Source organism: Pan paniscus, chromosome 1, assembly GCF_029289425.2.
Source record: "Pan paniscus chromosome 1, NHGRI_mPanPan1-v2.0_pri, whole genome shotgun sequence".
NCBI classification, from domain to species: Eukaryota; Metazoa; Chordata; class Mammalia; order Primates; family Hominidae; genus Pan; species Pan paniscus.
Window position 1 is genome coordinate 174316913 of NC_073249.2, and position 16866 is coordinate 174333778.

The 16866-nt window shown below is 39.0% G+C and overlaps 1 protein-coding gene across 23 annotated transcripts in view; it reads left to right on the forward strand.

The window, feature by feature from the left end:
• Positions 1 to 16866, forward strand: part of TUT4 (terminal uridylyl transferase 4) — a 130626-nt gene that overhangs the window by 21287 nt on the left and 92473 nt on the right. For all 23 annotated transcript variants that reach the window (XM_063607544.1, XM_008967906.4, XM_063607549.1 and 20 more), the window contains 2 exons: positions 5893 to 6703; positions 16247 to 16410. In XM_063607544.1, coding sequence (XP_063463614.1) covers positions 5986 to 6703; positions 16247 to 16410 — 882 coding nt within the window. In that variant the 5' untranslated portion in view covers positions 5893 to 5985. The remainder of the gene's footprint in view (positions 1 to 5892; positions 6704 to 16246; positions 16411 to 16866) is intronic.

Consider the following 16866-nt stretch of genomic DNA (forward strand, 5'->3'; position numbering starts at 1 on the left):
GGTAGTTGCTTCTGAGGAGAGAAATTGGGAGTTGGCAAGAGAGTACTGTTTTTCAACCATGTAAATGTATTTGTTTTATTAAAAACAGATTAGAGGCAGGTGTGGTAATCCCAGCACTTTGGGAGGCCGAGGCGGGCAGAACATGAGGTCAGGACCATCCTGACCAACATGGTAAAACCTCGTATCTGCTAAAAATACAAAAATTAGCTGGGCGTGGTAGCACACGCTTGTAGTCCCAGCTACTCAGGAGGCTGAGGCAGGAGATTTGCTTGAACCTGGGAAGTGGAGGTTGCAGTGAGCTGAGAGTGCACTCCAGCCTGGCAGCAGAGTGGGATTCTGTCTCAAAAAAAAAAAAAAAAAAGGTGAGAAAAGACAGTCTCAACTGTTCAGATAGGAAGTAAAAACATAAATAGGTTTAAGTGCTAAGTGCTGTGAGAAAAGTAAAAAGAGTTCATTAAGAAGAGGCATACTTATCTGAGCCCACCCTGGGTAGGAGGGTGGAGGAGTAGGTTATGGAAAGCTTTCTGAAAGAGAGACATTTCCTAGTTATATTGTAGACAACATAAAGTATGATGCAATTAAACATCTTTTGGATTTCATGTATTTTTAAAGTGTGAACAATTAAAAATAATTCAGATTACTTTAAAAAAATCCATTTAACGCATTTATTGGGTGCCTACTTTGTATTAGGCACTGTGGTACGCCCAGAAGATGTAATGATAAGCAAAATCAGAAATGATTTCTTACCTCATAGATTTGAGAATCTCATGGGGAGACTGACATGAATCAGATTGTTCACTGTAAGACTGTACAGAAGTCCCTTCATTTCTGCTTTCAGGATCACTTTCAGGATCACTTCTTACAGCCATGGTTCATTAAGTGTGGCCCCCCAGTCCAGCCACATCAGCTGGGAGGATCGTCTTAGCCAGGAATTCGAAGCTGTAGTGAGTTAGAATGGCATCACTGCACCCCAGCCTGGGTGACACAGGGAGACCCTGGCTCTGAAAAAAAAAAGTACTTTTTCTTGATAATTATTAAGGTATAGTTGGTTATTTAAGGTTAGAATTTCATTTAATACCCATTTACCACATTCTAAAAATGTAACCAAGAACTAGAGGTTAGTTCTGATAATATTTTTTTCCATGATTTGAGGTTATTTGAATTCTGTTATTTTTATTTGTTTCAACCAAGTAAAGTGTGCAGGGGAAGCAGTGAGCCTTCATTTCTTTTCTTTTTTTGAGACAAGTTCTGGCTCTTATCACCTAGCCTGGAGTGCAGTGGTGCTATCTCAGGTCACTGCAACCTCTCCCTCCTGGGCTCAAGCCATCCTCCTACCTCAGCCTTCCAAGTAGCTGAAACTACAGGCGCATACCACCACACCTGGCTAATTTATGTATTTTCTGTAGAGACAGGGTTTTACCATGTTGCCCAGGCTGGCCTCGAACTTGCGAGCTCAAGCAATTAGCCTACCTCAGCCTCCTATGCAGCTGAGATTACAGGTGTGAGTCACTGTTCCCAGCTGAGCCTTATCTTCAAAATACTCTCTCCTCAGAGAGAACTTCATTTCTAGGAATTACAGCTTTTTGGGGAAAATTTTGTACTCTTGATAGCTTCAAAGAAAAAATTGAAAATAGCAATTTTGTGATAAAATTTTTGAGGCAATAAGACATTGGCTACTCTTACAAGAAAAGATGTGGGGGCGATTATCGTTAATTATAACTTAATTGTACTTTTACAAATAAAGAGTGTAATTGGATTGTTTGTAACTCAAAGGATAAATGCTTGAGGGGATGGATACCCCATTCTCTATGATGCGCTTGTTTTACATTGCATGCCTGTACTGGAACATCTCTTGTACCCCATAAATATATACACCTACTGTGTACCCTTAAAAAGTAAAAAATAAAGGTGAGGAAGATGAGAAAATACAGTCTTTTTCATAACACATATTCCTATTAGCAATTTTTTTTTTTTTTTTTTTTGAGATGGCGTCTCACTCTGTCACCCAGGCTGGAGTGCAATGGCGTGGTCTCGGCTCACTGCAACCTCCTATTAGTAATTTAAATGTATTTTTAGTTATATGAAAAATTACTCAAAGTGGCTGACGCAGTGGCTCATGCCTGTAGTCCTAGCAGTTTGGGAAGCCGAGGCAGGAGGATCGCTTAAGCTCAGGGCTTCGAAACCAGCCTGGGTGAGATAGCGAAATCCTGTCTCTACAAAAAATACAAGAATTGGCTTGGCATGGTGGCACACACCTGTAGTCCCAGCTAGTTGGGTGGCTGAGATGGGAGGATTGCTTGAGCCTAGGGAGGTCAAGGCTGCAGTGAACCGTAATTGTGCCACTTTACCCCCCAACCTGAACGACAGAGCAAGACCATGTCTCAAGAAAGAAGAAGAAGAAAAAGATTACTCAAAATGAAAACCTGTAAATTTTCTGAGCCTGGGACTCTCCAGGTACATTGATCTATATTAGGTACATTGATTTTTTTCTTGTTTTAATCTTTGTAGCTTTTGTTTATGTATACAAACTTGATTTATGGAGTATTTTTTAAGTGGATGAATAAATTGTCTAAAATGTTTTACAAGCAAAATTGTGAATCAGCATTGTTATTTCAAATCTTTGTTGTTTTATGGCTTTTGTCAGATGACATCTACAAAATTATTAAAGAATCGTTATAGCAGACTAGCATTAAAAATTTAAAGATATTTTGGTTACTAGACAAGGTAAAACTAATCTTTTAGAAATATAACTCATTTTAATTTTTGAAACAGAGCTCATTTTAGTTTTTAAAATGAGGAACCTGCAGCAGTTCTCACAAGAATTTAGAAATAGTCATATGTTTTGACAACTTTTCTGACAGTTATGTAAAACACCTTATCAAGAATAATAAAAGCAAAATGTATTAATTAAACAAATTCATATGTATAAAATTAGGAGCAAAAGCATTCTTTTGCAGTTGTAAGTTTCTATAGCTTTTACTGGAAAATGTTAGTCAAAATATTAATGGTGAAAATGTAGTGTGGTTTAAAATTTTTTTTAATTAAAAAATTTTAAAAAATACTTTGCTAGACTCCAACTGACACCATATCTAGTGTGGTTTTGACTTTAATTTTCATTATAATAATTTAGAAAGAAGAACCTAATACATTTTTAAAGTAAAAGACAGTATTACTCTGGAAAAGCAAGGCAGAGAATGTAGAGGACTGCACTATAAAGAAGAATTATTGGCCAAGTGTGGTGGCTCATTCCTGTAATCCCAGTGCTTTGGGAGACTGAGGTGGGAGGGTCACTTGAGGCCATGAGTTTGAGACAAGCCTGGGCAACATAGTGAGACTTTGTCTCTACAACCAAAAAAAATTAGCCAGGTGTGGTGGTGTGCGCCTGTGTTCTTAGCTGCTTGGGAGGCTGAGGCAGGAGGATCATTTGAGCCCAGGAGTTCCAGGCTGCAGTGAGTGATTATTAAAGAGTGAACTCTTTATTTTAGGTAGGATTTTTTTGTTTATATGATGTAAAGTTATATGATAGAGATGTTTACCTAAATTTGTAATTTAGTAAATCAACCAAGTAAAATCAAAGATGGTACATTTTAATTCTATGCAGTTTGCTTTTGCTGGCAGAAGGACTCTAATTTTTATTCATATTATTAATGTTTGTTTAGAAACGGATCTGAATTTAAGGTGTATAGGGCAAAGGGAATAGTAAAAAACATCCTGATTTTTTAATAAAATCACTTTTTTTTTTTTTTTTTTTTGAGACAGGGTCTCACTCTGTTGCCCACACTGGAATGCAGGGATGCAATCTTGGCTCACCGCAACCTCTGCCTCCTGGTCTCAAGCGATCATCCCACCTCAGCCTCCTAAGTAGCTGGGACTACAGGCGCATGCCACAGTGGCCGGCTAATTTTTGTTTTCTTTGTAAAGATGGGGTTTCACCATGTTGTCCAGGCTGGTCTTGAACTCCTGGACTCAATCCGCCAGCCTCGGCCTCCCAAAATGTTGGGATTACAGGTGTGAGCCATGTGCCTGGCCTTGACATTATTATTATTATTATTATTATTATTTTTTTTTTTTTTTTTTTTTTTTTCCGAGATGGAGTCTTGCTCTGTCACCCAAGCTGGAGTGCTGTGGCGCGATCTCAGTTCACTGCAACTTCCGCTTCCCGGGTTCAAGCAATTCTCCCGCCTCAGCCTCTTAAATAGGTAGGATTTTACAGGCGCCCACCACCATACCCGGCTAATTTTTGTATTTTTAGTAGAGACGGGGTTTCACCATGTTGGCCAGGCTGGTCTTGAACTCCTGACCTTGTGATCTGCCCACCTCGGCCTCCCAAAGTGCTGGGATTACAGGCGTGAGCCACCATGCCTGGCTGACATTATTTTTTAGAACACTTTTAGGTTCACAGCAAAATTGAGCAGAAAGTGCAAAGTTGCCATATATACCCTGCATCCACACATGCATAGCCTCCCCCACTTTCAACATCTGGCACCAGAGTAGCATGTTTATTACAGTGGATGAACCTACATTGGCCCGCATTGATACCTTATCACCCAGTGTCTATAGTTTACTTTAGGGTTCCTTCTTGGTAATGTGCATTTTGTATCATTATACAAATGTGTAATGACAGATATTCACTATTATAGTGTCATAGAGATTATTACTATTACTTTTTTTTTTTTTTTAAACTCTTAAGTTCCTTTTTGTTGTTGTTGTTTTTGAGACAGAGTCTTACTCTGTGGCCCAGGCTGGAGTGCAGTGGTGCGATCTTGGCTCACTGCAACCTCCGCCTCCTGGGTCCCGGTTCAAGCAATTCTCCTGCCTCAGCCTCCCGAGTAGCTGGGATTACAGGCATGTGCCACCATGCCCAGCTGATTTTTGTGTTTTTAGTAGAGACAGGGTTTCACTATGTTGGTCAGGCTGGTCTTGAACTCCTGACCTCGTGATCCGCCCGCCTTGGCCTCCCAAAGTGTTGGGATTACAGGCATGAGCCATTGCACCCGGCCCCTGTTGGTTTTTAAAGTATACTTCAGCGAATTCATTTGAACCCGTTTTTACTTCAAGGTGAAGAAAGTCTATTGTTTTCCCATATTTAGAGAGTCAAGTTTGAGGTAAGTTCGAGGTAGGCTAGAGGTACAAATAGATGCTAGTTGGTGGTAAAGTCTCGTGGGCAAGATTTTACCATTTAGGATTCCATAAACGGATTCATTTATAGCACATAAAGATTGGGATTCTCCATCTTTGAGATGGAGTTTCGTTCCTTCTTGTTGCCCAGGCTGGAGTACAATGGCATGATCTTGGCTCACTGCCACCTCTGCCTCCCGGGTTCAAGTGATTCTCCTGTCTCAGTCCCTGAGTAACTGGGGATTACAGGCGCACGCCACCATGCCTGGCTAATTTTTGTATTTTTAGTAGAGGCGGGATTTTATCATATTGGTCAGGCTGGTCTCGAACTCCTGACCTCAGGTGATCCACCCACCTTGACCTCCCAAAGTGCTGGGATTACAGGCATGAGCCACCACACCCAGCCAAGATTGGAATTCTTGTGTTTTCTTTATTCTGTTTCCTTTCATGTTAATTGTGATACATTCAATTGCAAGTTTTAGTTTTCTATTGAAATTCTTAAAGAAATATGAGACAACCTTTACTTCTAAAATTCTTTATTTTGGTGCTGTTTTACCACAATTACATTAGAATTCCCTTGATGAGCATTTGGCTATTTACCTAGTGCACTGTAACGCCTTCTCATATAGTTTTCTGAGTTTTGTCTTTTTTTTTTTTTTAACAATTTCTTCAGTTTTTAGAACAAGTTAAAAAAATTGTTTTTTAATGTCTAACCATAAAAAATTGTTTTTGCATTTTAAATAACAGATTTTTCTCTTTTTTTTAACCCAATAGTTTGCTTGCCTAAACTGGATTTGAAGCAATTTAAACTACTGGAGATCTGCCATTTTATAATATCACAATTGGAAAGAAACAGATTTTCAAATAATGGAAGAGTCTAAAACCTTAAAAAGTGAAAATCATGAACCAAAGAAGAATGTTATTTGTGAAGAAAGCAAAGCAGTTCAAGTTATAGGTAATCAAACATTGAAAGCTAGAAACGATAAATCCGTAAAAGAAATTGAGAACAGCTCTCCAAATAGGAATAGTAGTAAAAAAAATAAGCAAAATGATATTTGTATAGAAAAAACAGAAGTTAAATCATGTAAAGTAAATGCTGCCAACCTTCCAGGTCCTAAAGATTTGGGGTTAGTCCTTCGAGATCAAAGTCATTGCAAAGCAAAAAAATTTCCTAATTCACCGGTGAAAGCCGAAAAGGCAACCATTTCACAGGCAAAATTAGAAAAGGCAACCAGTTTACAGGCAAAAGCAGAAAAATCACCAAAGTCACCTAATTCAGTGAAAGCAGAAAAAGCATCCAGTTATCAGATGAAGTCAGAAAAAGTACCAAGTTCACCAGCAGAAGCAGAAAAGGGACCCAGTTTACTGTTGAAAGACATGAGACAGAAGACAGAATTACAACAGATTGGAAAAAAAATTCCAAGCTCCTTTACTTCTGTGGACAAAGTGAATATTGAAGCTGTAGAGGGAGAAAAATGTGCTCTGCAAAACTCACCACGATCTCAGAAGCAACAGACATGTACAGATAATACTGGTGATTCTGATGATAGTGCTTCAGGAATTGAAGACGTATCGGACGATTTAAGTAAGTCATTTTTTGGAGGGATTTTTGTATATTAATGTTCTTTAGATTATCCCCGGTTTAACCATTTTAATTACAAAAAGTCGTGTTTATACATAATTGTTTAGCACTTTTGTTCCCATATGAAAACATCCACATTAATAATACTTGCATTAATGGTTTCTTACTAGATTGATCCTTGGTGAAGCTAAAAAAAGAAAGCCTTTTCATTTATTATGGTAGGTACAAAGACTGTGCAAATAAAAATTTAGTATCTTCTTTAGTTGGTACACACATGCTCATACACATACACACTCTTGTTTAAATGGTCTTGATAATGTATTGCTCATTCATTCACCAAATATGTATGTATTGAGTTCTTCTTATATATATATCAAGCATTTGTTTACAATGGAAAACCAAAACAAACAAACAAAAAAACCCATAGCCCTAAACTTCAAGGAAGCTTCCAGTCTGATAGGAGGGTGGTACAGATAAACAATGATTTTCAGTGCCAAAAACTTAATTGAAGTTGAGAGAGCACATGATTAAATAGTGAGATTTAGACTTTGGGCAGACAAAATAGGTGATATAAATTGTGAGACTGAGTATTACTGAGACTTAGTACGGCTGGAGCAGAAAGTTGAGGTTGAGAACGGCAAAAGATGCAGCTGAAAGGGAACACAGGAATATCAGGGGCTTCTAAGCCATGCCAGAAAGTTTGGACTTTATCCTGAGTATTTTCAGAAGCCATTGAAGAATTTTTTTTTGTTTTTTGTTTTCTGAGACAGAGTCTTGCTGTGTTGCCCAGGCTGGAGTGCAGTGGTGCGATCTCCACTCACTGCAACCTCCGCCTCCCAGGTTCAAGCAATTCTGTCTCAGCCTCCTGAGTAGCTGGGACTATAGGCACGTGCCACCATACCTGGCTTACTTTTTTATTTTTAGTAGAGACGGGATTTCACCATATTGGCCAGGCTGTTCTTGAACTCCTGACCTTTTGATCTGCCTGCCTCGGCCTCCCAAAATGCTGGGATTACAGGCATGGAAGAGTTGTTTTTTTTTTTTTTTTTGAGATGGAGTCTCGCTCTGTCACCCACGCTGGAGTGCAGTGGCACGATCTCGGCTCACTGCGAGCTCTGCCTCCCGGGTTCACGCCATTCTCCTGCCTCAGCCTCTCCGAGTAGCTGGGAGTACAGGCGCCTGCCACCACACCTGGCTAATTTTCTGTATTTTTAGTAGAGACGGGGTTTCACCGTGGTCTCAATCTCCTGACCTCGTGATCCGCCTGCCTCGGCCTCCCAAAGTGCTGGGATTACAAGCGTGAGCCACTGTGCCTGGCCTTTGGAAGAGTTTTAAGTAAAGTAATGCTGTGATCAGATTTTTAAAAAAATCCTTTTGAGTGTAATGCAGGAAATTCTTTGATAGGAACAGGACTGGAAGCAGGGATTGGTTAGGACACTTAGAGTTTACTTTGAGAACTGTTGTAAAATTCATTTTGTTGTGGGATCCTGATTTTAGTTTTAATTGTTTAGAAATATTGTCTATGTCTTTTGAGTAACTTTAATCCTGATTTTGTTTAAATTAAATAATTTATTTTATAATCTTTTTTTCCTAGTGTTTTCATGGCTGGAAAAATACAGCGTTATCTTGATGTAGAAATAAAAAGAACCTATTTCTGAATCATTATTTGCCACACTTTGAGAAACACTGGTAAAGAATTCAGAAATAGCTTGTTTTTATTTCTTGTGGTACACAGATGATGGTATATCGACAGACTTAAAAGAATTTTAATAGAGTTGACTTTATGTGTCTCAGTCTCATAATTGTATATTAAGGCTGAGGACAAGGCCAAATTTAAAAACTAAGTCAGTTTAGAGACAGAATCAAATAAGTGATAATACTGGTAATGTTTAGATATGGGAAAAATGTAAACATCATGGTACTTGAATGATTCAGGAAATAGTGGTGGTTTTTTTTTGTTTGTTTTGGTTTGGTTTTGTTTTTGAGACAGGGTTTTGCTCTGTCACCCCGGCTGGAGTGCAGTGGTGTGAACTTGGCTCCACTGCAACTTCTGCCTCCCACGTTCAAGCAATTCTCCTGCATCAGCTGGGACTACAGGTGTGCGCCACCATGCCTGGCTAATTCTATATTTTTAGTAGAGACTGGGTTTCACTATGTTGCCTAAGCTGGTCTTGAACTCTTGGCCTCAAGTGATACCCCCACCTTGACCTCCCAAAGTGCTGGGATTACAGGCATGAGCCACTACACCGGGCCAGTAAATAGTGGTGTTTAAGGTCACTTAATTGGCCAGGCGCGGTGGCTCATGCCTGTAATCCCAGCACTTTGGGACGCCGAGGTGCATGGATCACCTGAGGTCAGGAGGTCGAGACCAGCCTGGCCAACATGGTGAAATCCCATCTCTAATAAAAATAGAAAAATCAGCCGGGTGTGGTGGCACATGCCTGTAATCTCAGCTACTCGGGAGGCTGAGGCAGGAGAATTGCCTGAACCAAGGAGATGGAGGTTGCAGTGAGCCAAGATCGCGCCACTGCACTCCAGCCTGGATGACAGAGCGAGAGTCTGTCTCAAAAAAAAAAAAAGATCACTTAGTTAAGGGTCTTGTTATTTGAATTGGTGAAAAACATGATTTAAAGATTATTTATTTTTTGAGACAGAGTTTCACTCTGTTGTCCAGGGTGGAGTGCAGTGGTGTGATCTCGGCTCACTGCAACCTCTGCCTCTGAGTTCAAGCGATTCTCCTACCTCAGCCTCCCAAGTAGCTGGGACTGCAGGCGCCTGCCACCACACCCAGCTAATTTGTGTATTTTTAGTGGAGATGGGGTTTCGCCATGTTGGCCAGGCTGATCTCAGACTCCTGACCTCAGGTGATCCGCCTGCCTCAGCCTCCCAAAGTGCTGGGATTACAGGCATGAGCCACTGCCCTGGCCAAAGATTATTTTCTTTTAAAGTCAACAAAATAATTGAGATGACATAGAGAGATAGTTAAGAATATGGGCTCTGGAGTGAAATTGCATGGGTTTTGAATTCCAGCTTCTTTACTTACTTTGTAACCTTCAATAAACTGCTTATCGCTGAAAAATATGTTTTCTCATTTTTAAAAAAGTGGAGATGCTGCTGCCTATGTTATGAAGATTAAGTGAAATAATCCAGTAGAGGGTTTCATGTAGTACCGGACATGTGGGCATGCAATGGCAATGACTATCACTTATTATATTACTCCAATTAAATGCAGTTTTTACTTGTTAACATGGAGAATGAGTTGAACTAGTTTCAGGAAGCTAGCTTAAGGAAGCTAGTAGACCAAGTAGAGGTTCTTTTGGGAAACTTGGTTTAACAAATTAATAAAAATGATTTGTAGTATACAGTCATTTTTCATAAGTAAGTGCTTCTCATGTTTTAAAGAATTCTCTTTAAATTCATGTATAATATGATATGTATAGTATTAGCCTTGAAGTCATGTTTATATGTAATTGTTTAGCACTTCTTTTTTTCCCCATATGAAAACATCCAAATTAATAATGTTTGAATTAATGATTTCTTATTAGATTGATTCTCAGTGAAATAAATACAGTAAAACCTTTATATCTAGATCATTATCTTTTTTTTTGGAGACAGAGTCTTGCTCTTTTGCCCTGGCTGGAGTGCAGTGGTATGATCTTGGCTCACTGCAACCTACACCTCCCGGGTTCAAGTGATTCTCCTGCCTCAGCCTCCTGAGTAGCTGGGATTTACAGGCACATGCCACCACACCTGGCTAATTTTTGTATTTTTAGTAGAAATGGGGTTACACCATGTTCATCAGGCTGGTCTCGAACTCCTGACCTTGTGATCCACCCACCTTGGCCTCCCAAAGTGCTGGGATTACAGGCGTGAGCCACTGCGTCCAGCTGTCTTTTTTTTTTGTTTTTTGAGACAGAGTCACCCTGTCACCCAGGCTGGAGTGCAGTGGCGCAATCACAGCTCACTGTAACTTCTACCTCCTGGGCTTAAGTGATTCTTGTCCTTCAGCCTCCTGAGTAGCTGGGACTGCAGGCGTGTACCACTACACCCAGCTAATTTTTGTATTTTTAGTAAAGATGGGATTTCACCATGTTAGCCAGGCTGGTCTTGAACTCCTGACCTCAAGCCATCTGCCTGCCTCGGCCTCCCAAAGTGCTGGGATTATAGGCATGAGCTACCATACATGGCTAGATCATTATCTATTTGGACTTGATAGGTTATATAGAAATTTGATTGATCTCAGTCTTCTCCATTAGGCCTAACTTTAGCTCCCACCTGGCACATCATTTTTCTTTTTGTCATTTATTCATTCATTCAATAAAATGTTGTTTTTTGGTGTCCACTACATGCCAGGAACTGAACTAGTCATTAGGAATATAGAAGTGATGGAACCGATAATTCCACTCTTATGGAGTTAATCTTCTAGTGGGATGAAACAGATAACAAACACAATAAATAAGAAAAATATGTAGTAAGTTGGCTGGGCACGGTGGCTCACGCCTGTAATCCCAGCACTTTGGGAGGCCGAGGCAGGCGGATCACCTGAGGTCAGGAGTTCAAGACCAGCCTGGCTAACATGGTGAAATCCCGTTTCTACTAAAAATACAAAAAACTAGCCAGGTATGGTGGCGTGTGCCTGTAGCAACAGCTACTCGGGAGGCTGAGGCAGGAGAATTGCTTGAACCTGGGAGGCGGAGGTTGCAGTGAGCTGAGATTGCGTCATTGCACCCCAGCTTGGACAACAAGAGCGAAACTCCATCTCAAAAAAAAAGAAAATAAAATATAGAGAGTAAGTTAAGTAAGGTGGTTTTAAATCCTTTGAGAAAAATGAAATAGGAACGACATAGGGAATGATGCTACTGTTGGTATTGGTGGAGTTAAAGTGTCAATGAGAAAGTGACATTAGAGCAAATACTTGAAGGAAAGAGGTGAACCAGCCAGGTGAATATTTGAGGAGAGAGTGTTCTTGATCTGGGTTTCTCAAACTTTAATGTGTATATGAATTGTTTGGGATTCATATTAAAATGCAGAGTCTTGGGTCTCATTTCCAGAGTGTTTTGATTCAGAAAGCCTAGGATAAGTCCTGATAAATTGGATTTCTAATAAGCTCCCAAGTGATGCTGATGCTGCTGGTCAAGATAATGCTTTCAAGCAGCATGCACCAACTCATCTTACTTTCAGTTACATCACCCTTCATTGTGTTTTCAGTATAGTAAGCAGAATGATCCTGTTAAAATGAGTCAGATCACATTACTAGTATTTAGAGTGTTTCAGTGACTTTCCATCCATCAGAGTAAAAGCTAGTGTTCTTACAGTGGCTAGTAGAGCCTTACACGATCTGTGACACTCCCCTATTTCTCTGCCTTGCCCTCATTTGTTTACTTCTCACCCTTTCTCTCTGCTCCATCCGCATAGTTTTCTTGAATTTCCTCAACTGAGAAGATAGATATCCATATGAGGAACTTTGCATTTGCTTTTTCCTCTGCATCAAGAACACTCATTCCCCAAATGTCCATATGGCTAGCTCTCTTAAACTTCCTTTGCCTTCTTTTTTTTTTTTTTTTTTTTTTTTAATGAGATAGGGTCTCACTCTGATGCCCAGGCTGGAGTGCAGTGGCGTGATCTCAGCTCACTTCAACCACCGCCTCCCGCGTTCAAGCAATTCTCCTGCCTCAGCCTCCCAAGTAGCTGGGATTTATATGTCATAAAATTCATCCTTTTAAAGTATATACTTCTGTCTTACTGTTGGGTCAATTTTTTTTATTTAAAAAATCTAAGTATTCAAGGCCAGGTGCAGTGGCTCGCGCCTGTAATCCCAGCACTTTGGGAGGCCGAGGCGAGTGGATCACCTGTGGTCAGGGGTTCGAAAACAGCTTGGCCAACATGGCGAAACCCCGTCTCTACTAAAAATACAAAATTAGCTGGGCGTGGTGGCGCATGCCTGTAATCCCAGCTTCTTGGGAGGCTGAGGCAGGAGAATCGCTTGAACCTGGGAGACAGAGGTTGCAGTGAGCCGAGATTGCACCACTGCACTCCAGTCTGGGCAACAAGAGCGAAACTCCGTCTCAAAAAAAAAAAAAAAAGAATATTTTACTAAAAATCTAAGTATTAAGTGTTCAGTAGTTTTTATTATATTCACAAAATTGCGCTGCCATCACTATCTAATTCTGAACATTTTCATCACTCTACAAAGAAACTCCATAGCCATTAGCAGTCACTATTCATTACCCACTCCTCCTCCCCACTGACAACCATGAATCTACTTTCTTTCTCTTTAGATGTACCTATTTTATATAAATGAAATAATACAATATGTGGCCTGTTGTGCCTGCCTTATTTGGCTTAGCATATTTTTTTCAAAGTTAATTCATGTTATGGCATGTATTAGTACGTCATTCCCTTTTATTGCTGAATAGTATTGCATTATATGGATATATTACATTTTGTTTGTCCATTCATCAGTTGATGGATATTTGGATTGTTTCCATCTTTTGATTATTCTGAATAATGCTGTTCTGAACATTTGTGTAAAAGTTTTTGTGTGGATGTATGTTTTCATTTTTTCAGTATATATATTTAGAAATGGAATTGCTAGTTGTATGCTAACTCTATATTTAAATTTTTTGGTGATAAATACATGTAAGATTTTACCATCTTAACCATTTTAAAGTATACAATTCAGTGACACTAAGTACATTCACAGTGTTGCACAGTCATAACTAGTGTCTAATTTCATCATCCCAAAAGGAAACCCCATGCCCATTAAGAGTTACTCCCCATTCCCCACTTTCCCCAGCCTCTGGCAACTACTAGTACACTTTCTGTTTCTATGTATTTGCCTATTCTAAATATTTCATAGAAATGAAATCATACAATATGTGGTCTTCTGTGTCTGGCTTTCATTTAGTGTCATGTTTTTAAGGTTTATCCATGTTGTAACGTGTATCAGTACCTCATTCCTTTTTAAGGCTGTTGTTATGGACTGGATTATGTCCCCTCCCAAATTCATATGTTGAGGCCCTAACCTCCAACGTAATTGTATTTGGAAACAGGGCTTTGAGGTGGTAATTAAGGTTAAATGAGGTCCTAATGGTGAGGTCCTAATCTGGCCTTATAAAAAAGAAGGAGAAGAGAGAACCTCTGTCCTATAAGGAAAGGCCACGTGAACACACAGCAAGAAGGTGGCTGTTTGCAACCCAGGAGAGAGCCCTCACCAGACAGTGACCTTGCTGACACCTTGATCTTTGACTTTCCAGTCTCCAGAACTATGAGAAAATAAATTTCTGTTGTTTAAGCCACCCAGTCTGTAGTATTTTGTTGTGGCAGCCTGAGCTGACTATGACACCTGAATAATATTCCATTGTATACAAATGCCACATTTTGTTTATCCATTCACCAGAAATGGGTTTTTGGATTGTTTCCACCTTTGGCTATTGTGAATATTCTATGAACATTCATGTACAAGTATTTGTGTGGATACAGGTTTTCAATTCTTGTTTTGTGAGAGTATTAACATGTAATGAACTATTGTTTTTGGAACACAATTTAGGACGTTCTGCCTGGTATTATTTTGTTTTATATGTTGATTCCAGAAAATTAAATAATTTCATATATTTCTGACTTTTGAAGAAAGGCAGCTTTCTCTAATTATTTGTGTTAGCAGAAACGATGCTTTTACAAGATTTGCTGATGTTGGTTACCTTGTCACACAAGGCCAGTTATAAATATGGAAAAGAGAAGAAGGTTACATTATTAGATTGTCTTCTTCCCATCCTTTTTCATGAAAAGTAGAAATAATACTAGGATTTCATCTTTTCTTCTACATTTCCATAATAAAATGGTTACTAAAAAACTAAATCATTTTTCCAAATATTAGGACATAATTGCAAGTTGCTTATAGTGCATCAATATTCCTCCAACTGTAATTTAAGAAACACTTATGTAACCTAGCCATACTTCTCGTGTTTGAGTCCTTTTTATAACATCCTTATCTGAGTTTGCCTTCCTAGTCTAGAAACTCCTGTGCTCTTGTGGTAGGAAATGCACCATCTCTAGAGGCATACCATTTCTTTGTTCAGAAAATTAGTGCTATCAAAAGGTAGGCTTGACTGTCAGGGTTCCTCTAGATGCCATGCAATTTTGAGGACAGAATGCCATGCAATTTTGAGGACAGGCTTTTGAGGACAGAATGGAGAGATTTATTGATGATCTATGAGCATTTCTTTTTTGAAATACTTGTAGATACATCCAGATTCATTTATTTATTCAACATGACACAGAGCATTAGCTCAGATCTAGGCATTGTATTAAAATCTGAAGGTAAAAGTAAGACCCCGGTCATTAGCATCAAGAAATCCATCATCTAATGTAGGAGACAGATACATGAATACAAATTCCATTACTCTGTAAATGTGAGATAATAGAGGGTAATAGAACGAGAGAATGTCAGACTGGCTTATGGAAACAAGTGGTGCTTAAGCTGAATTTTGAAGGACAGGTAAATATTAATGGGGGAGCATCAATGGAGAAGGGAGTAGCATATGTAAAGATATTGAGACTTGAAGCAGCTTTGGTGATTAATTCTGGCACATTTAATATGAAGTGAAAAGTGTCGTGGCAAGATCTGAGGTTGGAGTTACAGGTAAGTTAGCTAGATTTTTTTCTTTAGGTTTTGGCTTAAATGATAACTCCTCAGAGAAGCCTTCTCTGGCTCCCATATCTAAAGTTGGTCTCCCTCTCAGTTCCTTGCTTTTTTTCCTTTATAACATTTATTACAACTTGGAATTATTCTGTTTACTGCCTTCATGAGGTCAAGGGACTGTGCGTAATATGCTAGGGAGTTAAAACTTTATTCTGAACTCTTCAAAAGCCATTTGTGTGTTTTAAGCAAGAGAATAAGGTGATTTGGTTTATATTTTAAAAATTGCGCTGGTGGGAGAACCTACTGTAGGTTAGATACATACTGCTAGATGCTGCAGATGCAAAGGTGAAAACATAGTCTGTGCCTCAAAGAGATTACAATCTAGTTAGGAGGCAGAGAAGCAAAGGAAAACCATTAATGTAGTGGAGATATCCAGGAGTTCTGTGGAAGGAAAGAAGAAGGAGCCTTGTGTGGGTTTGTGGTCTGGAGTATACATATGTTGTTTTAATTGCTAGTGAATTTAGTTCAGTGACTAACCTTCTTTGAGTGGGACTCCAAACAGTTTTTTTATCAGATTGACTTCAGAGATTCTCCAAGATGATTATGTTTTATTAGCTTTGTGTAATTAGCTTTGTGTAATGTAAGTCTCAGTTATGTATCTCTTGATGGATAGATTGGAAGAACAAGCTAGTCATTTGACCCATAAAGGTTTTTCTTTGTGACTTTGGATACCATGTCTACCTCTTACCTATATTTTATATATGCATACCAACTTGTATACTTTCCTAAGGAAAATATAAGGAAATAATATTTTTTCTGTGTATAAATTTAATGTCTGTTTTCCATTAAAAAATTTAAAAATTTACCAGTTCTGATGATAACTGAGTGATTGCTTTCTTTTCTAGGTAAAATGAAGAATGATGAATCTAATAAAGAAAATTCTTCAGAGATGGACTATTTAGAAAATGCCACTGTGATAGATGAATCTGCATTGACTCCTGAGCAGAGGCTGGGGTTGAAACAAGCAGAAGAACGCTTAGAAAGAGATCACATCTTTCGACTTGAAAAAGTATACTATGTTGTTTTAGTTATTTGGGGGGAAATGTGTGTTTCATAACTGTTTTCCCCAAGTACAGCTTTTTTTATTTTTCTTTTATTCATAAGACAGAGGTTGCATTCATCTTTCCTTACTTCCCTCTTCTCTACCTTTCTTCTTCTTTCCCTCTTTTCTTCCTTGCCTCTCTTTTTCAGCAGTTACTTATTATCTGTGAGTCTGACTTCATTCATCCCAAGAGTTGGCAAACTATGGTCTATCCCTTGCTTTTGTTTTTGAATGGGTTAAAATACACCTAGTCTCCCCACCGTTTTTGGTAAACATTTTATTGGAATATAGCCATGCCTATTTGTTTACATGTCGTCTGTGGCTACTTTCATGCTACGATGGGAAATTTGAGTTGAGTAGTTGTCACAGAGCTTATATGGCTTGAAAAGCATAAAATATTTAGTCTTTGCCAAAGCATAAAAT